This window comes from Manacus candei, unplaced genomic scaffold (assembly GCF_025592945.1).
Source record: "Manacus candei isolate 608988 ecotype Guabito, Panama unplaced genomic scaffold, ASM2559294v1 h1tg000018l, whole genome shotgun sequence".
Classification (NCBI taxonomy): domain Eukaryota; kingdom Metazoa; phylum Chordata; class Aves; order Passeriformes; family Pipridae; genus Manacus; species Manacus candei.
In genome coordinates, this window is record NW_026138066.1 from 1,740,049 (window position 1) to 1,766,203 (window position 26,155).

At 41.1% G+C, this 26,155-nt stretch overlaps 1 protein-coding gene across 1 annotated transcript in view; it reads left to right on the forward strand.

Annotated features, from left to right (window-relative positions):
• The window catches only part of ELK3 (ETS transcription factor ELK3), a 38,211-nt gene that overhangs the window by 6,056 nt on the left and 6,000 nt on the right, over nt 1–26,155 (forward strand). The window contains exons 2-3 of the mRNA XM_051784074.1: nt 12,159–12,367; nt 21,972–22,766. Of these exons, the coding sequence (XP_051640034.1) occupies nt 12,161–12,367; nt 21,972–22,766 (1,002 nt within the window). The 5' untranslated portion in view covers nt 12,159–12,160. The remainder of the gene's footprint in view (nt 1–12,158; nt 12,368–21,971; nt 22,767–26,155) is intronic.

Consider the following 26,155-nt stretch of genomic DNA (forward strand, 5'->3'; position numbering starts at 1 on the left):
TATACTGTCTGAACAATACTGGCTTCTCCCAGACCCATTTCAGGAGTCATTTCACACATCTGTGTCTCTGCTTGCCAATTTACTACTCATTATGTGAAGATTCAGAATATAACTTGAATGATCTTTGCAAATACTAGTTTACTACATATTAATGTTTTTTGGCTCTCATGCAAAAACCCTGTCTTAGTTTCTTGAGCTTTAAAGCATACAATTTTCTTACCTTTTGAATCCTAACTTGAAGATCATTTGAACTACTGTGAGAGGAAAACTTGCGTCTTACACATTGTCTTTTAGCTGTCATTAAATTATGTAATGAATCATTTGTAATTTTTATGATTCTTAACAATCATTCTAAATAAGTAAAAGCTTTCTAGGCACTAACCTAAGAATTAAGTCCCATTAATACAATTTTACAAGATGGGTCTTTTTCTGAAAACATTAATGAACCAGCAAAGATGTTGTGTAAGACACACTTCCCCAGTTGTACAAAAAAGAGTAGACTGGGATTATATACTTCATCTAAAGAATCTAAATGTTTTTAATCAAATGTCCTCCTGTAAGTTTCCCATCCTCATTTTGCAATAGCTGATAGTTCATCTGGAAAACAGATTTCTATTGTACATCCATTTGCCTCTAATGTGGGGACAGCACCTCTTTACTGTATATCTGTATATTTCTTCTTTTTGTTGTTGTTGTTGTTTGGGTTTTTTGGATGAAAATTGATCAAATGTATTTCAGTTTAAGCTTTTTGAAAAGGATGCTAATGACTGCTTTTGTTTTGAAATGTTTATATTGTGGTAATGTTTGAGAGGCCCTTGCTGTATCAAGTCACAATACAGCACAAAAAGTTTATAGACTGAAGTAGAACCATTATCTCTTCCCAGCAATTAACAGTAATTCATGAGAAGAAACAATCTTTAAAAAGCATTTAGAAAGTTAGAACAAATTCCTACTGCCACTCAGTTAGCGAAATCTGGAGAAAGTTGACTACCTTCAGAGAATTTCTTCCATGCTACACTAACATAGCTGAGATGGGAATGTGTGTTCAGATTTTAGATAGAGACCTCTGTGAAGTCCAGTGACTCAGAGCAGACTCAGAGCAACTGGTGTGTGTGGTTAGTTTAGCAAACTGTGAGTGTAGAATAGGGCTGGTATAGAAAGGATGTTTAGGAAGGACACTGGGGAGTATCCAAAGCAGGGCAATGCTGGTGAAGGGACTCGAGCACAGGCCCTATGAGGAGAGGCTGAGGGAGCTGGGGCTGTTTAGCCTGGAGAAGAGGAGGCTCAGGGGAGACCTCATCACTCTCTACAACTCTCTGAAAGGAGATTGGAGCCAGATGGGGGTTGGTCTCTTCTCCCAGGCAACCAGCAGTAGGACAAGAGGGCACCATCTTAAGCTCTGCCAGGGGAAGTTTAGGTTAGACATTAGAAAGACATTCTTTACAGAGAGTGATCAGACATTTGAATGGGCTGCCCAGGGAGGTGGTGGAGTCGCAGTCCCATGAGGTATTTAAGAAGAGATTGCATGTGGCACTTAATGCCATGGTCTAGTTGACAGGTGGCCTTGGGTCATGGACTGGACTTGATGATCTCAGAGGTCTTTTCCAACCTGATTGATTCTGTGATTCTGTAATCAGAATGACTGCAGCACTCCTTCAGTACTGCTGCTTCAGTGCTGAAATTCTGTGATGAAAACTATTCCAAACAGAGCAGTATCAAGGCTAGATTGATTCCCTGGAAGTAGGGTGCAATAATACTGACTGTGCAGTCTCATCCAAGTTGAGGAGAGGGAGCATTTTGTATACAGCAAAGTTTTCTGTAATCATTGAAATAATGTCCCATTTGTCTCTCATCCATAGTTTGCAGCAGCATAGTTTAAGCACACAGGACACAGGCAGTACAGGAGAGTAGCAGCCAGATCTTCTGTTGGCTGAAATCTCATGTACTCTATGGTACATTTTGTTGGATATTCCCATATTTAATGAACGATGTTAGGGGAAATGTGTAGGTGTGACCTGCAGGTTCTTGCTGGTGTAGTAGGCAAGTGAATAATGTCTGAAGGTAAGAATCTTTTAATTGGATTTTCGTTTAGCCAGTGCATGATAAACACACATATCAGAACTTTGATTAGCGCTGAGAAAGAAGAATAGCAGACCTTTGAGATTTTTACATGTAACAGTGATTCTTAATTTAGGTTTTTCCTATGACATAATAGCAGCATTTAAAGTGAAAAATACAGACCTTGACTAGTGCTGTGATTAGTTGCTCATTTTTTAGGACTAAAGAACTTACACTCTGACTCGTGCTCCAAGAACTACTGCAATAGCACTAATGTTTTGTGAACAAACTGTCCAGGTAAAATGACTCTATATATGTGGGTTACCATCCGCTGAACTGTGTTACACCATTTTCAGTGTCATGCTTTGACTGACTCCTTGCAACATGGCAATATACAGGTAAGCCGGTATGTTATTTAGTAGTTTAATGGCTCATTTTGCTAATCCAGCAAATTCTGAAAATTCAGCAATGTACATCGTAAGGAAAGCTCTGACTGTGAGTCTAAGCTGTGATGATCTTGCTGTGCTTCAGGTCTCATGAAAATTGCCAGCCCCCTTGGTTTGTCTGAACAGAACTCCAAAGACTCTCTCCTGTCCTTTTGGCCAGGTTCCTTTCTGCTCACAGTATAAAAAAAGACCTTTGTGTTTATCTAAGTTTTAGTCTAGGAAAAATCAGTGGCAAGGGGAAGATTAGTTTAAACATTTGAATATGAAATGTATTAAAGCAACATTTGAGACAGCAGATAGTATTAATACACCATTTAAAATATTAGGGCCACTAGCATAAGTTACAAAGCATTCAGTCTGCTATCACAAAATCGAAAATTTTAATATTTCAATTAAAGAAGAGAGTTCATATAAGGAAAAAGCATTTACATTTGAGAGTAATCATCACTTGATATGTCAAGTAAACTTTTAGAATGGCCACTGTTCCTGGAGGTTGTAACCTCTACCCTCTTTAGCTCTGGGACCGTCAGAAATTTTATACAGGACAGTCAAGTAATCATGACCTGTGTCCTATTGATGCCGACAAAAATGCAAGAGAAAGTCATATGGGAAAAATAAACATATAAGGCTGGCTTTGAAAGCAGGAGTCCCTTGGATTGCAGCATAGCGTGTTGCCAGCATGCCACAGATGTGCGCCACATGAGCAGACAGAAAGCAGTGCGAAGAGTCTGCATTCATTTTATGTCTGTCCCAAGGTGAACAGTTGGAGCCATTACGGATTTCTGTAGTTTCGTTTACAGCTCACTTTAGAAATAATTGAGCAGGTTATTTTTAAGCCTTTCACAGAGAAGCAAGTAGCCGTATTCCCTCCTGCTAAGGGTTGTCACTCCAGTGGGATTAAAACTGTTTCTTGAAGTGCATCCTTACAGAGAATATGAGTAGACTCGTGTTTTAAAGGCAGTGTCATCACACCTCTGCTTGGCAGGCAACCAGTCCTTTGTTGTATTAATTTAAGGGTTGCAGAACTTTCTTCCTTTGGACATCTGCCTCCGGCTTTCTCTGACTTAGTTAAGACAATTAAAAACTGCATACATTTTATTACCAAATCTACCTACAGAAAGCATTACTGGACATGTGTGTGAAGGCTTTCTTTTCTGCAGTGGAACTTGATGTAATTCCTTAATATTTTGCTAGATCTTGCTGCTGTCTCTTTTATGTTGCTCTTAACCACGGGAGGTTGTTTATTTTTTTAAATGTGCTGGGCCATAACAGTGGGTATTCTTGCTTGAGAAGGAGACCTTGTAGATTTTTACTGTAAATAATCTTTTAAATTAGAATTTAAAGTTAAGAGAAGACTAATATGCAGGAGTGGCAGAGTAGGCATACCTCACGTGGCTCTTTTAAGTATATTGGCTGGCAAAATCCTCTCTGCTTTTTTGGCACATCCTTAAACCAGTCCGGCTTTGTGTGGCAATATTACTGTAATTTTGCAGTAAATTGGAACTTTTGTGCTGGGGCACCCCTGTAGCTTTTTCTAATGTTTCCACTGGGTGGTGCTGCAGGAATTCCTTTTTTTTTTTTTTCCACTTGAATCTGCATTTCCCAGAAAGACGCCTCTAAAATATAATAGGAGGAAGTCCTGATTTAGAAAGTTTTTGCAGTTTCAACACAATGGAAGGACTTGGAGGATGCTCTGACAGGAAATGTCCTGGTTGCTGGATGTGGAAAAATTACCGGCATTCTGTATCATACATATAGTCGGTTCTCTGAAGTGTCCTGGGTATGGGTTACACCACTAGTTTGATTTACTACCTTTACCAGAGAAAGTTCTGCATCAAATTAAATGAGGTATATTTACACATTTAGTTGTGAGCTTATTTTTTCAACCTCAATTAAATTAGCAGTAAGATCTCCTTTGATGTGTATTTGAAAACTTTGAGTAAACAAATGGATATTTGTTTTTCCTCCTTTCTGGCAGAATCACTAACTCTTCACCAACCACATCCTATTTATCACCCTTGAAGCATCTCTGTTGAGAAATAAAGTGTTAGGACTGACTCAGCCTTTTGCCTTGTTCATTCAAATGTTTCTGAGCAAACACTTGGGCAGATTTGGCAATTGTCTTTAACCTCTCATGATATATTCACTGTTATACGGATGAATTTTCATTGAAAAATGTTATGGCTGACAGATTTTTTGATTATTTTAGGAAAGTTTCTTTTATTGATTGCTACTCTTTTGCTTCTGTAATTAAATGCAAAACCAACGTGCTTCAATTTTTTATGGAAAGAAAAATTGTCCTAGAGGATTTATAAGCTGTTCAACTTTTCATACACTGTAGAACTATGTTTAGAATGTATATAGAGACTACCTTATTTCATATAAACTCTTTGATATTTGTTATTATGGAATGGAATTGTTTTGGTGATTTCCAACATGAGTTTTTAAAAAAACTCACATAACTGTTTATTTTCTAAGTATTAATATAATTTTACGTGCATTTAGTTAAGCAAAAATCTCTATTTCTAGTACTGAGAAATGATGGTTAAAAAAATAATGTCAGAACAGTCACATTCTTGCACATGTTATTGCAGTAGTCCTCTCAAGGGTTAAAATGAACCTGAGACACTTAGAAAAATAAAACCAGAGCTGCTATTACAAACTGGGACAGATGTAGGAGGCCAGGTTTCCTGTGGCCCATTTTCCAGTTTCCTGGCTGCAACCTGCAGAAATAAAGGAAGCTGAATGCTAACGTGAATGAGAAATTTAACAATGCCCCGCGTCACGCTGCCCAGGGAAACGTGCTGGACAGAATTAGGATACAAAACCAGTACGTGGACATTCAAAAAGTATACACACATTTTCCAGAGTAGTTGAAGTGGTAAAAAGAGGTGTCTGTTAGTGAGAAATGCTGTGCGCTTGCAAAAGCACACGTGCTTGTAAAGGAAATGTAAGTGGAGGTGTGTGCCTGCTGTGATGGGGCATACAAAAAGGAGCTGAGTCTTTTGCAGCTGCTTTGGCTACAGAAGGAATCAGCAGTTTCTTCATATGCTAAGGGAAATAAATTTCCCTGCCCTGACTCAGCCTCTTAATTCTTTTCATGTACGTGTCTGATCACCATCTCTCTGTGACTACCTATAGGGCATAATGCTGGCTAACACCTTTTATGTCTTCTTGATTTAATTGATCTCCAGCTGGTTTTTTTTCAGCTGCTGAGTTCCTCAGACAGTTTGTCCCACTCAGTTGTCCCTCCTCTGCTCCAAGTCCCATGACGTGGTTTGTAGCTCAGACTTCCAGATGTTGTTCCTCTGCAGACCCTCTAAAGCAAAAGGGGCTGGTTTTGATCTTAATGCCTGGCAGATTCCTAGTTTTAGCCCTCAGAACTTGTTCATGTTGATTATCTGGGATCAGCAGTACACCTCTTTATTTTAGAAAGGCTATGGGGGAGCTAGCATAGAGTGGGAGAAAGAATCCAAGTAGGAAACCTGGACTTTGTGTGAGAACAGAACTATATTACAACTGTAACATAGTTGTATGGAAGCTAAGGACCTCTGCAGAAGTCATGAATGCTACAGAGCTGCTTTCCAGCTTTTTGCCCTTTTCATCTACCTTTTCCTGAGCAAGAGTCCTACAAAACTTAATGCCTCAAAGACTATCCTGCTTATCTCACAGTTCATGCCATAAATCTTTCTTAATACTGAGCTTTTTATTTAGCTAGATTTGTCTCTGAGCCTCCTGGTTTTCCACTGCCTGGATTTAAGGTGGCCTGCTTATTTGCTTTATTTCGCACAGCAGGTTAATGATTGTATTTTTTGACCTTAATGCCACTTTACTGACTGACATTTTTTCATATGGAATTTCATATGTATTGTCTTGGTAAAAACAAAAATTGTAGCGGCTCATCAGCACGTGTATTCTTGTGTCTTAACTATTTCTAGTGTAACATATGTAATGTTTTCATAATGTTTGTTCATGTTGGTAGAGGGCAGTCTCCATGCACTAAAGGGAGAGACAGTGTTTGGCATGTAAGCCCCTTGCTGAAATGAGGAATTTGGGTACCCCCTTTACAGGAGCATCCTCTCAGATGGAACACTTGCTGTGGATGTCTCTGTCCTTTTCTGTTATCCTCTTCGGGAGGAGCTTGTGGTTTTAACTTGGCTGCCGCTCCAAGTTTAGGCATTTTTGTTAGTACCTCAATTTGGTTGAAATAAATAGGAGCAGTATTATCAGCACAAATATCCTGCATTGCCTCCTTCTGGCATCAGTCCTGGACTTAAAATTTGGGGTGTGGAGAGCGTGTAGTATCACACTGATCGTGCAGTTGGTAGGCTTTATGGGGGGAAGCACACTGGAAGGAATGTAAATTGTTAATGCAGATGGTGTTAGTGTACTGTCACAGCCGCCTGAGAAATGGATTTTCAGAAAACTCAGTCCTGAAATATTGTTTTGCTGTCTTAACACAGCATTTCCAAATGTAATTCATTCTAACTATGCCTGTGATTATTTGCATCAGCGGTGGATCAATGGAACTGATCAAAAAGTAAAATTACTAGGCTATCTAGGTCAGGTCAAATTTTGTTTCATGGCTTAGAAAACATCTTTGGCTGTCAAAGGCATTGTATAAGTATTTAAAAAATGGTAAGATTGCAAAATCAGATGTGTCAAAGTTAAAATAGATTAAAAAATTGACTTTTTTGTCTACATGAATTTTGATTAGGCTTTCCATGACATAGAATATATGTTTCTAACATAGGTTGCCTTTCCCATTCTGTACCGTTGATGGATGTCACTATCTAAATAAGGGCTTACATAAAACTATTTTTCTTCTAATCCATGTAATTCAGTGTGTGGTTCCATGTATTATTTATTGCCCCGCCTTGAAGCTTGTACTGAGCACAGAAGTAACAGGAATTATTATTATTATTACCATTTAGTATTAATAAAGAGTTGAATGAAATGTGGTCACTGTAGGAAGTGACCACATCCTAACACCCTTTTCTGTCAAACTAAGGCAAGACACTGAATTCCCTTTGAGTCAGTAAAAATTCAAAAGAATTAGAGACTACATAAATGAAACTCAGTGTTTTCTGAAGATTTCCAACTCCTCTCAGTCATAATGTATAATGACTTTTAATACAGGTACCAGATTTTTGGTTAAATTTCATGTCTTCTAATACATCTGTCATGTGATTCCTTTGCTCCACCACTCAAATGAGGCACAAGTTAAGCCTTAGTACACTGTGTGGCCATGCTGTCCTCCCAAGAGGTTAGTTAATATGTTGTGGAACCCAAAAGGGTGCCTGTAGAGAAAGACAGGTTAATACTTTTATTGACCTGACTGGAAATGAAATGTTTTGCGTCAGTAAAAAAATCCTGTCACCGCAGAATCTTAGATTTTTTCTGTTGTCACAGGAAGAATGGGAATTGGTCATGGACAGAATGGGAGCTTCAGGCAAAGTTTATGAGAGAAGCCCTCCTGCTGAGTCACAGGGTGCAGAAAGGACCCCTTTGCTTTCTAAACTCCTCAGAGTCTAGGTATGGCTGGATCCAGTCTCAGCCACAGACTTTGTCAACAGTTTATTTCTATAGGATCATGTAGGTGTAATTAAACCTTTATACTAGATATAGTTATAGAAAAATAAATTATATATTATGATACCAGTTAGACAAAAAGATCTTAAATCAGGATTATTTACTACACAGTATAGAAGCTATAACTACTAGTGTAGTGCACTATTTTGAAGCAATATTGAAGTGATTATATTAAAGTTGGCAAAAAACAATTATTAAGTTACTCACTCATACCAACAATTGTGGGCAATTCTCTTGCTCTGCCTCAAGGAGTAACCTTGAGGGGCATCCCCACTCAAGAGACACACACTCCAAGAAGGAAAACCCTGCCCTTAAAAGGTATGACTGGACTTTTATAGTACAAAGTGATCAGATGTCTCCAGGCCAGCCGTGTCATCTCAGCAGCTTTAGGTAAGTTGTCTGGTTTCAGCATTATTCAACACCAAAAGCAGCATGAAGCACCCCTCTCCATTCACCACTAACAGATTTGCAAACAGGGCATTGTTCTATTTGTTTTACCCCATTCCAGGCAGAGCATCCTGCTGTAACTATTCCCCTGCAAATCACATTTTACAGAATGGAAGTGAGATGCAAAGATTAACACCAGTTTACAGAATTTAAGGAATTTGAGGTTTTACTTCACCATATATGCTTAGCACAAGGCTTGTGTTAAATTTACAGCTGTGAATATTCAGTGCAACTCAGACCTGAACGCCTCAAGTTTGGTGCTTACAGGAGAAGAACCATACAATTAATAATCAGCTGAAAATGTAATTAGCATGATTTGCCTCATGTAGGAATCATACATATAGTTGCTATACCAGCAATATGGGAAGCTTTATGCAGGAACTCGGTGGCAGATGGAGGGATGAAGCACAAGGCAGCACTGAGCTGTTTTAATCTCATTTCTGTAGGGGCAGACTTAGGTCATACCCAGTAGAAGATTTATGCATATACCAACTAAGCACATCGATGCTGAATTCAGAGGTACACAAGTCCTTTATAAAGCCCATTCAGAGCCATTCACTTGGGAGAGTTGATGGTAAGGCAAGCAGGGTGGTGAGGAGCTGCCTAAATCTAATCCCACCACAGCCATCTGCCCTTGATCCAGCACCTGAAGTGACCCCCAGAGATTATGTGTGCATCTCAGCTGGCTGAAGAAATGAACCACTTTGAAAAAGGTGGCAGTAACCTTTTATGTAATAACCTGATGGAAGTCACATCTCCTTACTCACCAGGACATGTGATTTGTGCTGTGAGTAGTCCACTAGGATGATCTCGCCCAGGCTTGTGCTGTTCATGCATTTTACATTATGCCTATGGCTGAGTCACCTTGAGGCCCATGTTCAGTAGATAAAATCGAATCCCAAACTGTTTACATTTAACAAATGATAAGCATCAAAAAACAAGGCTCGTAATAGAAAGTGTAGTACAAAGTTAGCTGTAGTTACCCTATGAGTGTTCTTAGGCAGAGGTGAACTTAGGCAGAGGATGGAAGAGGCTGCAGCAAAATGCTCTTCCCTTTGAGTTCAGTTCCACCTAAACTCTCTCAAGAGCCACAATTGCTGATCATCTGAAGGAAGGTGTAGTTTAAGATCTGGATGAGAGAGTTGTGTCTCTGAGGCATTATACTGTTTTGGTTAATGATATAGTGCTGAAGTTTGTATTGGTGCTTCTATAATTCTCTTCCATCTTTATTTTCCTCAGCTGAAGTTCTACTGGTAGGTCTTTGTAGCATGGAACACCTGTACACAATTTAATGAAATTTTGAAGAAAGATATTTATAAGTTACTAATGATTTTCCAGGGCAAAAAAAGTTCCATTTGTGATTTCTTGTTTGGAAGTGTGGTATGATACAAGCTGAGATTGTGCAGGGTATCACTGCATAATACATGATATACAGAAACTAGGATTATTTTGAAGGAATATGGTTGTATATAACTACACTTTTTTAGCAAAGTAAATTGCAAAATTTATAAATATTAATTAGAAAGTATATATGATGTGTATCTGTGTATAGGGACACTTTATTATCTGTGAAGTTATAGATAAATCATCTGCGAAAGAGGTTAATACTTGCTCAGATGGTGTAGTTTAAAGGAACTTTTAAAGACTGTAAAGTGAGTAATTTTCAGATATATTTAATTCTAGCTATACTTTTTTTTTTCTTGCCTTACACTATGCGGAAAAAAATTTGTATGAAATTTGTATAATTTGTATTATATTTGAATAGAATTGCAGTGAAGCAAATGCAAACCTTTGAAAGTGCCAAACCATCCATACAGGCAGTTCTGTTTCAAGGATCCCTAACAGTCCTGGGAGTCCTCTAATGACCCTTGGAGGTGCTGTGTAGTTACTCTGTCATACAGCTGGGCATCAGGAATAGGTGTTTTTGTCCTTGTCATGCAGGCGGGATTCTCAGTTAATTAGGGAACTGAGGATTTTGCAGGGATAATAAAACCATCATTAATTCTGCAAACCCTTGTTTGGCCAGTGTAGTTTGTAATTATTTGGACCAAAGCACAGCTCCAAATCCTGTTTTTCTGTAAAACTATTGACAGCGTTCTCTAGTATCATCAACTTGTTTTACACTAGTGAAGTTTATGTAGTTTATGTTTCTTTATACTAGTGAACCTTATGCACCGTGATTTCCTTTGTGCTGGGGCAGACCTGGAGAAGCAGCTGTTCCTGCAGCCGCCTGTTCCAGATAGTTGGAAGTCTTGTGCCCTCTTGTGGTCCTCACATCCAGGGAAGCGTCAGGCAGCAAGCCTGGCATCCTGTCCATGTCATCTGTTAGGGCACAAACAATAATGTATTGGTAAACAAAATAAGCAAAAATTGTGAGCTTGTCTAGATAAAAACAAAAATATCCATTGTTACATGCAGAGAGGTAGGTTAGGTAATAATTAGCCCCATTAGCACCATAGTCAACCCAGCAATACCAGCAATAAATCTGTGCAACATAACATGTCCAAATTAAGAATCAGAAGAAGCCAAGAAAAAATGATTTGAACCAATGTTAACATGCGAAGGCTAGGAGTGTTGAAAGTGGGTGAAAATTTATTTTTTTATTTCTCTAGTTTAAAAGGTCAATTTTAGCTGCATCTTCATTAAAATGATAAATTGTTATCAGTGATAACAATCCCAGATTTTAAGTTGTGATTTTTAAGCAGTTCGAATATAGCTAGTCTTCAGTTTATCCTTCTATTGCAGTGCCTGAACAAAAGGTTTATTCTAGGAAGGGCTCAGTAGCACAGGCAGTTAGCAGAGAAAAAAAATATTCAAACAACCTTAGACGTGAGACTCAGGCACTGTTAAAAATATTCCTCCAATATAGTTCTCAGCGGTACCTATGATAATAAAAGATCCCTGTTAGAGAGAGGTTCAGGGTAAATATCACTTATTTTACTGCACTTAAGGGTACTGAACTTTCAGCATTCCTGACAGATAAAGAATATCTTTTGAGCTATTTGAATTGGCAAACAGAAGCAGCAAGAGTAATTTCAGGCCCTGGAAAAAACAAAATAGGCAAAGGCTATATGATACTGGGAAGACAAGTGTGTGTGGTGGGAGGGGGGAATGAGTGTGGTTTCTGGTCCTCTAATTAAAGGCAACTGCTCTGGTCTTCCCTCGTCCGCCCCTTTTTCACAGTGACGTACCTGAACAAGTTCATTATACTCCCCATGACAGTAAAGAGCAGGTTTTCAGTCCCATTTCAGTGGATAGTTACATCAAGTCTTTCTCCTTCTCCCATATGTTCCTTTGAAGTGTAATTGCATACATTGAATGGAAGACACCAACTGGAGATGACCTTGTACCACATGAACTATGTGGGCAGTGCTTTTCTAAATACTTCCTCTATTTTATGTGTTGCTTCAGAAAATAGCAGTGGGAAAAAATACTGAAAGAGGAGTGGAAGACCTGTAGGTTTTGTGGATGTTTGGTTGTAAATTATATAGTAGCTTCCCTTTTCTCAATTACCTGGGATGACTCCTACACAGAGCTTATTACTGAAACGAGTGTTGGGTGGAACACTTGCTCCCAGATGTTTTTCACACTGTTGCTCTCCTTTGTCCTTTGTAGGTATGGAGAGTGCAATCACACTGTGGCAGTTCCTTTTGCAGTTGCTGCTAGACCAGAAACATGAGCACCTGATTTGCTGGACGTCTAATGATGGCGAATTCAAGCTACTCAAGGCAGAAGAAGTGGCTAAGCTGTGGGGACTCAGAAAAAACAAAACTAATATGAATTATGACAAGCTGAGCCGAGCGCTCAGATACTATTATGACAAGGTAAATTTTGTTATTCTCATGCAAACTAAGAAAATTGAAACACTACCAGTTAATATTTCTCCTCTCAGTGGAAGCTATTCAGAAGTTCCTCTAACTAGTCTTTACAACAGACAACAGTATTGAATGTGATCACAGTGGAGATAAGAGGTTAAAAGATGCACAGGAAAACACTGTACATCCTGTTTCCTGAGGAGGGGAGTTTTGACCTGGGTTTACACTTACTGATGCTTTTATGTGTTTATGCATTTGGCTGCCCAATATTTTCTGTAGCTTTTGACAACAATAAAATAACTGTTGATAACGGAGAACTGCTTGATTATTAGAGCCTGCATAAGATCTTCTGGAATGGTAGAAAGCAGGAATTCTGCAATGCAGCAGGCAAAATGGCAGCTTTACTAGCAAGTATTGCCTGAGTCAGAAACAAGGAAAAAAACAAACAACCCAACAGCATAGAGGGTGGGGTTGCATTTTCATGGGACACATTTTTTGGACCATAGAACCTGCTGACCAGTGCTTTAGCTAGTCTTGCCTGAGCCTTTTGGTATATCTTTACTGCAATTGTATTAGCTGGAAATACAATGCTGAAACACTTCTACAGTTGTGACAGTGCAGTATTTCCTCAGCAGGATCTCATTGTAACTATTCCTCTGGTAATGCTCGGTGTTTCTAGGAGTTTGCAAATTTTCTACTATATCACTTTAGGACAAAATCTGACTTAGCTTCAACACTAGTCTAAATTACATGTTTCTGTCATTTAATTAGCAGCAATATATATGAAAGAGCACTAATGTGATGTCTTACTGGATGAAGGTGCAGAATGAGAGTAGCAAGCAGGGAAAGGTGGCTGGTGAGATGGTGGGTGTCAGAGCAGTGATATGTTTGGGTTTGTTTCTCAAGGTAGTAGTCTCATGCTGAGCTCATCTCAGCTGAAGACTCTACTTGCTGTAGAATGTTAAATTTACTCTCACTTCAGAACTTATCTTCCGGGTGAAACGTGCTTTGATATGGGTTTCTTCATCCAGTTTTTCTCCCTTACTAAATCTAATGGATTTTGGCCCTCCTCCACAGATACATCTGTTGGGGTTTGATAGAACTAGTAAGACCTTAACTAACTGGCAAGCTGTGGGTTTTTTGTGCACTTTTGGAAACTGGTTACAGGTAGTTAGATAGGCATGCACTTAGTGCAGAGCTGTTAGCTATTGGCAGCTCCATTTTCAACTTCTTTATTTAAAACTGTAATCTGAAATAATAACATATGAACATAGTAATCTGGAATTAGTTAGATTGTTCTATTTGCTTCTGAATATCAGACATCATGAGCATGCCCACAATTTAGAAGAGGTCAATAGAGGTTGCTGGTAGCTAGCACCTCTGAAAATAAAATTTCTGCAGTATAGTGGGGTTCATAAGATCACTGTCACTCTCCTTCACTTTGACATTTAGTCCTTGGTCTTATTCTTGAGCATGAAGCAAGGTGACGACAGTACAACAGAGAATGCCAAAATGAGAACAGGGAGTAGCCAGGATATGTATTAGATTGCTGTAACAGATATTGAAAGGAAATCTCTCAGATATGTCAAGATACAAGAAGGAAAAAATTATAGAACACAGGTACACAAATCTTGTAGAACGCAAATCTTGCATATTCACCTTTCTCAATTTTAGACTCCAGTAAATTCAAGGAGTTTCCAAACTGTTTCTCTAGCCTTTTTTGGATGAACATTATATTGCTTTTACTTACCAATATTAATTTTTTTCAGGACTAGTTCCCCTTAAATGGATATTTTTTAAAATATATCTAAATTCTAAATTACTAGGTTTTACTATTTCCTATATTCTTGTAGATTAAATATTAAAAAGAAAGACTTTTACAGATTTTGTATACTAAAAAGGAAAACTTTATAGCCATGCTTAGTGGTCTGTTCTCATCTTGATTTTCAGAAAAGGCGGTGATATGAGATTACACAGTGAGTAACACCAGTGTCCAGCACAGTTATGGCATGCTTGCTGCCTGCACAAGGCAGAGGAAACTAGATATTGTTTCTGGACTGAGCTCAGAGTACTGTTGTCATGCATTATTTGTAGTGCACTAATTCTTGAAGGGCACAGTTGGGCTGGGTGTTATGCAGTCAAACACAGCAACCAAAATCATGTTGACTGCAAATTAACTATGAACAATTTGATGATCAGACTTTTCATTACTCACAAGGACTCCTTTTTTAGTTTCAGATTTAGAGCTGTTAGTGTTTTGTCCACTAGAAGTCAGATTTTCCCACTTAACGTGTTTCAAAGGTGGCCTGACTGAGGCACAAAAGGATTCAGCGAGGACAGTGCAGTGGCTGTTCTGAGCAGTTGGTATGATGAATTCTCCTTAGCTAAGTGCTAAAAAGGCTTCTGCTCAGCATGGGGAAGCTCACTTCATTACATTGCTCCAACCCCTCCGATTATAAACTTGACTGGGATCAATGGAGACAGAGTGCCTGGTGCATGTGCATGAACAGCATAGCCAGGCAGAGCCCAAATATGCAGTTACTGACTGAACAGACATGGCTTTAAAACAAAGGACCAGATATTTGTAGCACTTTGAGATCTGTCTGATCTCTTCAAATTAATGGAATATAATGGCTCCTTACTTGAGATTCCCTTGCTTCTTTTAAGCTTTAACTTTTTTCTTAACCCCTCTTCTGTTTTCAGTTCCCCCCTCCCAGCACACATATACCTTTGTCATCTGTTTTGTCTCTGCTCATGCAGCATCTGCCAGAGTGGCTGTACAGTTTCTTCATCAGGGCTGTGGCTGAGGCAATTGCTTGCTGTTCCTACAGCTGCTTTCTTGGATTGTGCACTCTCTTCTGTCTGACAGTTTTATCTAAGTGTGGCACAAGGATTTTGGCCATTTTTCCAGGAGTTCTGCGGCCCAATGGAGGTCATAGCTCCTGGATGTGTTGTGATCAGGGTTTGAACCCCAAACCAAACCTATGGCTGAAACTCCTATTCAAACTGAAGGAGTAACTCCTTTAGTTGAAAACAATGGGTGCTTCTCACTCTCTGTGTGGATATAGTGTGTTGTGTCCTGTAGGCTCCCAGACAGTAGAAAAAGGTGGATTACTGGGGGAGTGCCAAGGGACAGGGCAACTTCTGTGGGTTTTGAAGTGTGAGAGATACTGGCATAAGATAGTAATGAATCCTAGTAGACTGGCAGCGAGTGCTCAGCAGTGGGTTCAGTCCTAAACACTTCCTCTGCCTTCAGTTCAGTCTACCCTGCATAGCACAGAAGGGAAGAAGTTGTGAAGGGAAGGAAAGGCTCCTTGACATTCTTTTTTCCCCTCTGCAACAAAAGCGGAAGGGCTGGTGAGATGAAAGAGCCTCTCAGACATCTGTGCTCTTCTCCCCAGGACCATTCACCAATTTGTGGGATAAACCAAGAGCAGTCTAGACTCTGAGGTAGCTTTAAGGAGCCTTTTGAGATCCTTGTTTCCTTCTTAGCTGTTGGCAGTGATGGATATGTTGGCAGCTGGATGTGCTGGGGCAAATGGTTTGCACACTGAGCAAATGGGATAAACGTGTTGCAGACAAGGGAGTGGCAGCAGGAAAGACAAGAGGCAGAACTCTGGACAAGACTCAGTTTGCCTTGTGGAATTATCGACAGGGACTTCTTTACCTATAACCCAAGTGATCTGGCAGCATGTGAGTTTGAGACAAAGGGCAGTGATTTTTTAGAAATGATGGACACAAGCTGTCCATCCAAGGCACATGGGCTGGACCTTTCCTTCTTGACTGCCCTCTCCTCCTAATGCATACAGCTGACACTGAGCTAATGCTTCATGGTCTGTCTTTGGAATTATTCACCATGGAGAAATAAAAACTGATTACTGGATAAATGGGGGTTTATGAGCTCTGCATTTTGCTTGGGGGGAACACTGGCTTGTTAAAATTCATCATCTGATTCATCTGAACGTAAAAGTAAATTAATTCCAGTACTGGAGAAAAATAACACAACTGGGACAAGTTCCTTAGCCTGGCTTTGAAAACAAGCATGACATGCTGTTGAGGCTGATGGCTAGATTTATGCTAAATTCACATAAAAAGCACCCCAGGAAATGTAGAGTATGGCATGTCTTGATTGTAATTTGCTTCCATGATTATGGTTGCTAAAGGTTTGTAGATAATCTGAAGATTCCATTTCCTGTTTCATTTGTTACCCAAATTCTGCCCCCCCCTTATTTCTATTTAATGCATTTCCCCTGTTGCTTCAACAGAACAGCAGAACAGATGACAGATAGTGCTGGCCTCCTGCACTCTCTCTACCTACAGCTTGTGTCCATCACGTCACACACTTCTGCTGCTTAGAAATCCCTTTTGATGCTTTTAGGGAACAAAACCTTTCGATGCCATTCCCACACAGAGCACTTTAGTTTGATATGTAGAGTAAAATACTTTTATAAATAGGGTTAGTAAATTTCTTTTTGTTCAAGTTGCCCAGTTACTTTGTTTTTCTGATAGTTATAATGGCAGATATCTTTTGGAAGTCTCTAAGGGCTTCAGGGCTACTAAAAGTCCCCATGAATATTTCAAGATGAGAACACAAGAGGGAACCTAGTGAGTTTTTCCCATGAGGGTTTTTTATTGAGGGAAGGAGGGCAAATCCAGGAAATTACATGCAGATACCGACTTTAATAGGATGTAGCAGTTATGGAAGTCAAGCCCTCAGAAGTTAGGAAATACAAGAATCACAGTTCCCTGGGTAACCTTAATGTTTGCATGAGTTATGCTGCATCTTTAATTACACAGCCACATACTGTTGTGATGAGCAGCTATTCAATAATTTTGCATCCTCTCTGAACAGTATGTGGCCCCAGGCTTTACTCAGTGAGTGTTATTCAGTCTGTTTCAGTTTTAGTTTCAGTTAAAGGCTGCCCACTTGTTTAGATGGATTGGCAGTATGATGTATTGTATATAAATAATATGGCTGCTTCATGATGGTGCAGGGAACAGAGCTGCTCGGGTGCCCTCAAGATTCAGGGGTGTCCAGCACATTCGCTCCCCTCCTATAACAGGTCAAACCCAGTATCCTGGTTACTAGTTCCTATTTTTAATGCTCAAGTGTGTGTGGCAGCATGGAAGACTTGTTTTGGGAAGAGGGTCCTTTTCTTGTCTGCTTACAGAACTTCAGGATATAAAGTGATAATGGAAACTATTATTTTGCTTTTGGCAAGGTTTTCTTTTAAGATAGCGCAGGGGAAATAGAATCCTGCAAAGAAACAATAGCAGTGTGATGGTGCTAGAGTGCTGGCTATTCCTTTTGTAGTGGCACAAGTCAGAGGTGTTACGAGGAAATACTTGAAGGAGCATTAGAAAATACCTTTGTGGAAAACTGGAAGGTGCTTCTTTTGAGAGTGATGTGTGGAAGTCAAGAAAGTGCTTGACTGAAATGGCATAAAGGTGGTTATATTGTGCTGTATGGAGAGATGGGAGTAAAGAGTAAAGAATTTGATACTCAGTAAGAGGTGATGGGTAGAGGAGAAAAACCAAGAACACTTGCCTTGAAAAGAGTCATAAAATTGCTCATGTTTGATGTGAGAGGAAAGGGATGTCCAGTGAACTGCAGTAGAGAGAGCAGAGACCCTGGCCAAAGGTGCCAGCCAGAGAAATGGCCTTTGTCTTCTAGATGGAGGTGGGTGAGGAAAGACCAAAATACAGCTAAATGAGAGCCTTGATCTTCCAAAGGTCAGTATAGGTGCCCAGTGTAGTAGCACCTGTGCCTCCATCAAAAATTTCACAAATCCAGCTTCTACACACACGGTATAATAAGCATAACTGCATAGTCTATGATGTTAGCAGAATCTGCCTGCCTGCACATGCTGATATGGGCACACCCCCATCTTTCAGAACAAACCATGCAGCTACAGGTACCTCCTGCCAGCTTACGCGCTTCAGACGCTGGAGTTTGAGCAGCCCTCTCTCTGGGTAGGGATCCCAATAGCTGGAAGCAGCCTGGACAGAGTCCTGTGAGGAATTTGTAGCCTAAGTGTCCCTACACGTGTTGCATCCCTCGGTACCCTTGGAGCTAGGGAACTTGCAACACATCCCAGTGGAAGTTATGAGCAGCAGCTACAGCTGTGGTCTTTCTTCTTTCCTGAGCAGGGATGTTTAGTACTTACAGACAAGTTCATCCTGCTCTGCCACAAATTTTGAGATCTCAGGCACCCTGATTACACGTCACCTCCTAGGAGGAGAGAAAAGTCCCAATCTGGTCTTCCTGCTCCTGAGACCCCTCATTAGTCTGAACTTCAACTAGAAGGTGGATCCCATTTCTCAGCTCAGTTTCCTGAGTGGCTCCTGCCAGCAAACTTGCTAGCTAAGAGCTTTGAGCCAAGCCACTAACATCCTTCAGTCACACTGGTAGTATAGTTACACCTTTGCTCTAAATGGCTCAAACAGGGAATAGGAGTCAGAGCTGATGAAAATAAAACACAAACACATGATAGATTTCAGGAGGGCTTCCAAAAGTAGTAGTGCATATGTATAGCTGACACAAATACCCCCACAGTATAGTCTAGTTTAAGCTGCAGGGTGAACCAGGCCACTGAGCCTTTGGCATCCAGCTCAGCCAGCTGTTCTGTGGAGGACAGGGAGAGACCTATTTGTCCAGGTGGTGATTCAGAGCTCTTGGGTGAGGCTGTCTTTGGAGGGGCTCATGAAGCAAGTGCCTGAAATGCTGGTGTGTGAATAAGCCTGAGCTCCCTAACACGGCTGATGAGCTGGAGCAAACATTGGGCAGGGCTCTACCCAGCTTTCAAAGCACTTTTCAATGGGGTGGCATGGTCATGTTTCCTGTAGTCACTGTTTTGCAGACTGGAGAGAGAGGAGAGGAAGTGTAAAGAACAGTCAAGAAGTCAACAGAAAAGGGGTATTCCTGCTCCCTGCCCTCTCTCTGAGTGTGCAAGAGCGCTGTCTCTTGGTAAGATTTTTTTTAAGCTGTTGGACTGGAGCCCCTGCTCCTGGCGTGGTTGCCCATTTCTCCTCCCCAGCTGCACGGCCCCAGCCTTCCCCAGCTCCCAGCAGCCCTGGCTGGCAGCCACTAGCACTCATTGCAAGCCTGCTCATGAGGGAATTTACCTAGAAAATTCAAACAACAACAAAAAAAGGGGCTGTGTGCACATATACTGACTCTCCTGCTACCAAGCAAGTGTCTAGTCTTCCTGCAAATGCAGTCCTTCATATAAGGAAGCATTCTTTGCCCTTTCAAACTGAGGGAGGAAAACCCCTTCTTGTCATGGTGCCTGTCACTGTCTTTTGAGGTTTGAACCATCACAGTTCAGAATGATTCTGACAGATCACTGAGGTGATGGTAGAAATAAGCTGCTTTTTACCTTCACTTCAATTATTTGTCAAAAAAATATAAGAAAGTGAGTGGCATTTCAGAGGCACTTCATTAATTTGTGTCCTTTTTTCTCTTGCACACTGATGGAGATTTCCTCAGGCTACACATTTAAGAGAAGCCTGCAAAGTGCTTGAGGGATCTGCACTTGAATCCTTTTCATCTCCAGCCATCGTTAAGTGGGTCTTTGCTGCAGGCTGGTGGAGTCAGAGGAGAGACACTGCAACCTTCTTAAAATATAACTACATTTAATAATAACAAAGGAAGTATAAACTCACCATCCTGTTCAGTTTCTTTTTATAGCAATGTTCCCCCTTTTCAAGCCTGCATCAGTGAAAAAGTGCCATCCTTAAATACATTTATTCTTTTTCTGCTGGGAGTCACATTTTCCAAGGAGGATCTCAGTTGCCAGTGCTTGATGTAAAAGTAACTCAAAGCTGCCAGGAGCAGAGGGGAGGTATTATTTTGAATTAAAATATATATATTAGAAAAAGAAAACAAAAATCCAGCTGGGGTGTTTCCTTTCATATGTGAGTAGTTTGGAGGTTTTGCCTTTTTGAAAAAGAATGCAATACTGGGAGTGCACAGAATGTGCACCCATCCAATGTTTCACCTAATTAGCAGGAAAAAAAAATCTAGGCCAAGCCCAAAGCCATGGGAAGTGAAGCTCATGCAGACTGAGATCCTGTGGGCTAACTATTTGTCCTGAACCTTTGAAGGGGAAAAAAAGGCATTGCAGCATCTGTCAGGTGGGTAGATATGTGTACAATTCAGCATGGAAGAGGGCAGCTTTGTGCCTTTAGTCTGAGTTTGCTGAATTTAATTCTCCTCCTTGCTACAGATCCCTGTTATTAACTTGGGAAACAACTTTTTCCATTTGTGCCACAGCTCCTGACCTGTGATGCAAAGCCACATCTCAGGGCTCTTTGTAGGATTAATTTTGTATTCAAGAAGGTGCCCTGAATGAAATGCCAGGACAGTCAGGACAGATGAATTACAGAGTGCAGTAGCTCAGCTGAAAGACAGAAGAGGTTCTGATACCCAAGTGCAGATTCTTCTTTCACAAAATCAGCCTTGCTTTTGTGACAAAACAAGGTGTAGTGCAGGCCCTACAAGCACCCAGCACTATGTACTGTCCTTATATAAAAAGGGATGATGTTTGTATTCCTTTTTTTTTTCCTCTTTTTTATTTTTTTGAAAGGGTTTTTCAGAGGTGACTCAAAGACAAACTCTCCATCAGGGGCTTCGAGAAGAGCATTGCTTCTTGTGTTCTGCAGCACTTGGCTTAGGGTGGTAATTAAGTGTTCCAGTCCCTTTCCTAGGCCCAGCCTGGTGCCATAAAGTGCCTCTGCAGAGGAGCTCACATATCCTTGGTGATAGCAAGCATTGTGTTAGAGCAGGCAGCATACCTGGGTTTGCAGGAGGAGAGCTAGGACTGGAAATAAGATCTCAAAGGGAATCAGTTATTTACATAAAGGGGACACTTACAGAAAAAGAAATAGTTGTACAAACCTTTGAGAGGTTTGGGATTTTTTCAATCATTAATTTCAATAGTCAGTTTAGACTGATGAAAACCTTCTGCCTGCACCAGTGAGCATCACGAGCCTAATGCAAGCCTGGAGATAGTGCCGGGGATACAGCAGGATGCAAGTACTTTTCCAGCCCATGCAAGCGCTTGCATTTTTCACAGACCATTGAAAGAAGGTCAGTCACCATCAGTTTAGTTCAATCCTTCTGCATGGTGTAAGGAAGAGAGGGTAAATGGCTGGAGCCAGAAGGCTTAAGGTGGTTTTGTCCCTTATGGACACTCCGAGAGTACTTCTTACTCAGGGTAGTTGGTGTTGGTTTCGGGAGGCATAAGTGAAGGAGTTTGCCTTTGCTATGGAATGCAAACGGTGGCATAGCTCAAGTCTGCAAGGCAGCAGAACTGCTTTTACTGGAAAGAAAATATTCCCAAGCTGCTTCAGAGGAAGCAGAAGTAAAACAGACCACCAGCAGGTTTTTATCACCTAGTGATGGAGATTTTGTTGGACACATGAGGAGCAGGGGGTGGACTCCCTGGCAGAGCAGAGGTATTGGAATGAGCCAAAGGTGATCAGCATTAAGAGCCCCAAGGAATGACCTGCTTAACTCGATGAGGAAGCAGTGCCCCCCCTACCCTTGTGTTTGCTATACTGAGTGCCTCTGAAATGCTGATATTTCTAGCATCTTCTTTTGTATTTGCAGAACATCATCAAGAAAGTGATCGGACAAAAATTTGTATACAAGTTTGTCTCCTTTCCTGAGATTTTAAAAATGGATCCACATGCTGTGGAAATCAGCAGAGAGAGCCTTTTGCTGCAGGACAGCGACTGTAATATGCCTTCTGAGAGCAGGGATCAGCACAAGCACAGCTTGTCAGCACTGAAAAGCACAAGCCGTAATGAATATATCCACTCGGGCCTGTACTCCTCTTTCACTATCAACTCTCTGCAGAACCAGCCAGACCCTTACAAGCCAATCAAAACAGAAAAACTGGAGGAGAAGTCAGAAGGAAACATACCAGTCGAAGAAGTTCGGACTGTTATCAGATTTGTGACAAACAAAACAGACAAACAAGTTACGAGGCCTGTGGTGTCATTGCCTTCTACTTCTGAAACAGCAGCTGCCTCTGCTTTCCTCAGCTCTTCAGTATCAGCTAAAATATCTTCCTTAATGCTACCCAACAGTGCCAGCATTTCATCTCCATCATCATCTTCCTCCAGATCGCCTTCTCTGTCTCCCACCTCACCCCTCCCTACAGAACACAGGAGCTTCTTCCTTGAGTCCAGTTGCCACGACTCAGATTCCCTTGAGCCTCTGAACCTCTCCTCAGGCTCCAAGGCAAAATCTTCATCTCTTCCCCCAAAGGCTAAAAAACCCAAAGGCTTGGAAATTTCTGCCCCACCTATGGTTCTCTCCAGCACCGACATCGGTTCCATCGCCCTCAACAGCCCTGCGCTTCCTTCGGGATCCCTGACTCCAGCTTTCTTCACTGCACAGGTAATACCTGCTTGTCTCCAGGCATTCCCTCCAAGTAGCCAAGAGTGTTAGCTCTATTGGCCTGTCATCATCTGATGGGAAAAAAAATCATATGGGAAAGAGTGAAACACAGCAGTGGTCTGAACAAGGGGTGGAAAGTAGGTTCCTGCTGGGGTTTGTTCCTACATGAGTGTGGGAAAAGCCATCACAGTTGACAGACTGCCTGAAGGGTTAAGGAGATAGGGAGCCGTTAGTGAATTGTTTATCAGTTCAAACCAGCCTCCAGGTCTACAAAACAAACAGGAAAAAGCCACAGAGAAAACCACAGGGGTTTTGTAGATCACAACTTGAGCACGTGCATTATGGGATGCTTGGTTAGATTCCTCTACTAGATGTTGTATCCATTCAAACAGTGTGACCTTTTCGTTAATTTTTGAATACGGAGCAAATGAAGTGGTTTCTAAGACAGGCTCTGAAACCAGTTTTGATTTACAAAGTTGTGCAGATCAACAGAGTACTTGCCAGAGCTGCTTTTCAGCACAGACCTACTAAATAACCAGAAGATTAGTTTGTTCTTTTTAATCACTTATTTGTGGTAATGTCAAGAGCGAGTTCTCATTTTCATGCTAGTCTATGAAAAAAAAAATCTAGGAGTTCAGAGCAGAAGAGGAAAATCACATAGATATGACTCAGTGCATTCATTGGTGAGTTTTGTCTTACAGTACCACTGCAAAATTAGACAAAAATACCAAGAGTAAAATTATCCCAATTGAGGAACACCCCTTAAGATCCCCAGCCCTGAAATAACGATGCAAATACTAGCACTGAATGTAACAAACCAAACGGCAAATAAATAAATACAAAGGTGTGTTACAAGCCATCACTCACTTCAGGCTGTCTAGGAGACATATTGTATGCAGAATCCCATTACCTCATTACCCAACACCTCTTGGGGGTGTTGGAGGTGTTTGGTGCAGGCAGTGTCATGTGCCCGTGGCATGAAGGCCTGGCAGAAGTGAGAGTGTCAGCAAGTACTCTCAGCCAGCACAGCACTTGCTCTTATTTTCAGCTGGCTGCAGAGCAAGTTTGTGCAGTTCAGGCTCACCTGTAAACCACCAAGATACAAAGTTGTGTCACCAAGAAAGGCTGTCACCTGTAATTTTTGACATCATAAAGCCTTTAAGTGAAGTTACGTTTGGCAGGAAGAACAGAAGTGTGGCAAACCAAAATTGAGGTGATTGACAAACTCATATGACCTCTAACTGTGGTATAACCACAGTTTCTGCCTGTAGGGAGAAAATCTGACAAATCATATCAGATGCCGACCAGACACAATGACAGCATGAATTATTACAAACCCACTTTAATCTACTGCTGCCCCCAAACACAGTATGAACAGAGAATTATTTCCTCATTTTGTAATTATATTTTTAAACATTCAATTTCCCCATTAATCTATGAACTAGTGTACTTACTGCCCTGAAAGATGTAGAAGGGAATTAGGTAGAGGATTGTGGTGCTCCTTCAGCGGGATGGCTGCTTAGGCCATGAGGACTGTAACACCATGATGCAAGATAACTAAAGGATAATTTAGACTGGATCTGCTGTTCATCCCATTATCCAAGGAAGAACATGCATCATATCTCAAACATTCTCTGTTTTATCAGATCCTAGTAGGATACACTTGCTGCCATGGGGCAAGTGCAGAACAGGATGTCTGCTCCAGTAGTAATGTAGGTTCAGAGAAGGTCCTGTGGCCTGAGAGGGTATTTCAGATGGCTTTCTACTGCACCTGCTAGTCCTGAGGAATACTCTAGGGTGGAGCCCTGTGAGCACAATCAATTTCAGAACAGAAAAATAGGTTTGAGGGTGTCAGAGCATACAGTACCTTACTTTGGTAGAGAAATGTTAGCTTTCCATTTCGTTAGCTTCAAAGAGAGATACTTCGGTTTTGTTCAGCACTTGCTTCTTTTGCAGATTATTTATACTTATTACTTTTGTTGTCTCTCCCTTGGCCAATGTGGATATATAATTTTGACTCACAGTCTTTCTTCAGGCCTCTGCTTTAGCATTTGTTACATTTACAACATGCCATTTCCTTGGGGACAAAGTAGTGTGCCTGCAGCCAGCTCCGTTTTGTATCCACAGACACCACCCAGGCTCCAGCACATGCCTAATGATCTGGGAAGTAATGTATGTGTGACAGCACTTGTCTGTGATCTAACAGCTAAAAGTGACAAGGTTGTACTTACGCACATTGTTTGTCAGAAGTCAGGAGCCATGAGCATTGTCACTTAACATAATCCTCTCTGTGCTATGAATTATTTCTATTTAAACTGTTCCTATACTTAGGTTACAATGACATTTTTAAGTAGGAACTTCCCAATGGGTTCCACATCTACTACCAGATGTACAGCTGCATGAGGGCAGAAAATGAAGTGACACATCAATTTCCACATGTAATTTAGGGATAGCCTATCCTGTGGTGTTGTTTACACTTATGTTTCCTCTGGTGGTTTTGATGATTGGCTGATGGTGATACTGAGAACAAGCCTGGGAGGCTCTGTGCTCTTTTTGCATTACATATTAAACGGATTTGGAGGTTTGCTTTGGCTGGCTCTTGGCTCTGGCAGAACTTGCAGACACTAGTGCTCTCCTCATCAGAGGACATGAGCTTTTGCTAGCACTGCTGGTAGGCATGTTAGCATGCTTCCAGAGATGAACCGAGGGCAACTAAGTTTCAAATCTCTCTCTCTCTGAAGACCTTCTCTGGCTGTATCTAGGTAGGAATAAACACCTCCAACTTTTCCTCATTATTTTCAAAAGACTCTCTCAAGAACAGCATTTTCAGTTCTGGTTATCTGTAGTTTCTTAGAGCAAAAGTAAAGAACCGAGGCTGCTCACTGGAGCTCTTAGTACTGTGTCCTTAGTTGAATGTTGATGGGTTTTGCTGCTTACATCTCTGGTTTTAAGGTTAGTAGGCTCTTCTGTAAGTAGATCTGAGTATTTATCCTGACCTAATTCAGTGTGTTGTCAGTCCCGTAAATCTCCATCAGTAGCTGCCTGCCAATGGAGCACCAGCCTGTAATACAGCACAGGAAAGGGGCTCCTGCTGGTGCTGCTGATTTCCTGCCCCATGAAAGCGCCATGGTCGTGGGAAGAGAACGACTGTAAGGGGGCTGTTCACAGGTGCCTGCTTGTCAAGGTTGTTTTTTCAGCTATCTTGACAAGAGCTGTCACTTGGTGAGATCAAGACAGAAGTCTTCTCCTTTCCAGGCCTCCACCCGCTCTTTGCCCCTTTTGTTGTCATGCAAATATATCCCAACCCTGACTTCACTGGTACTCCTGGGACCACTACACCTGCTGATTTACTGCATCAACACCTTTTGCTTTCCCAGTGATACCACAGG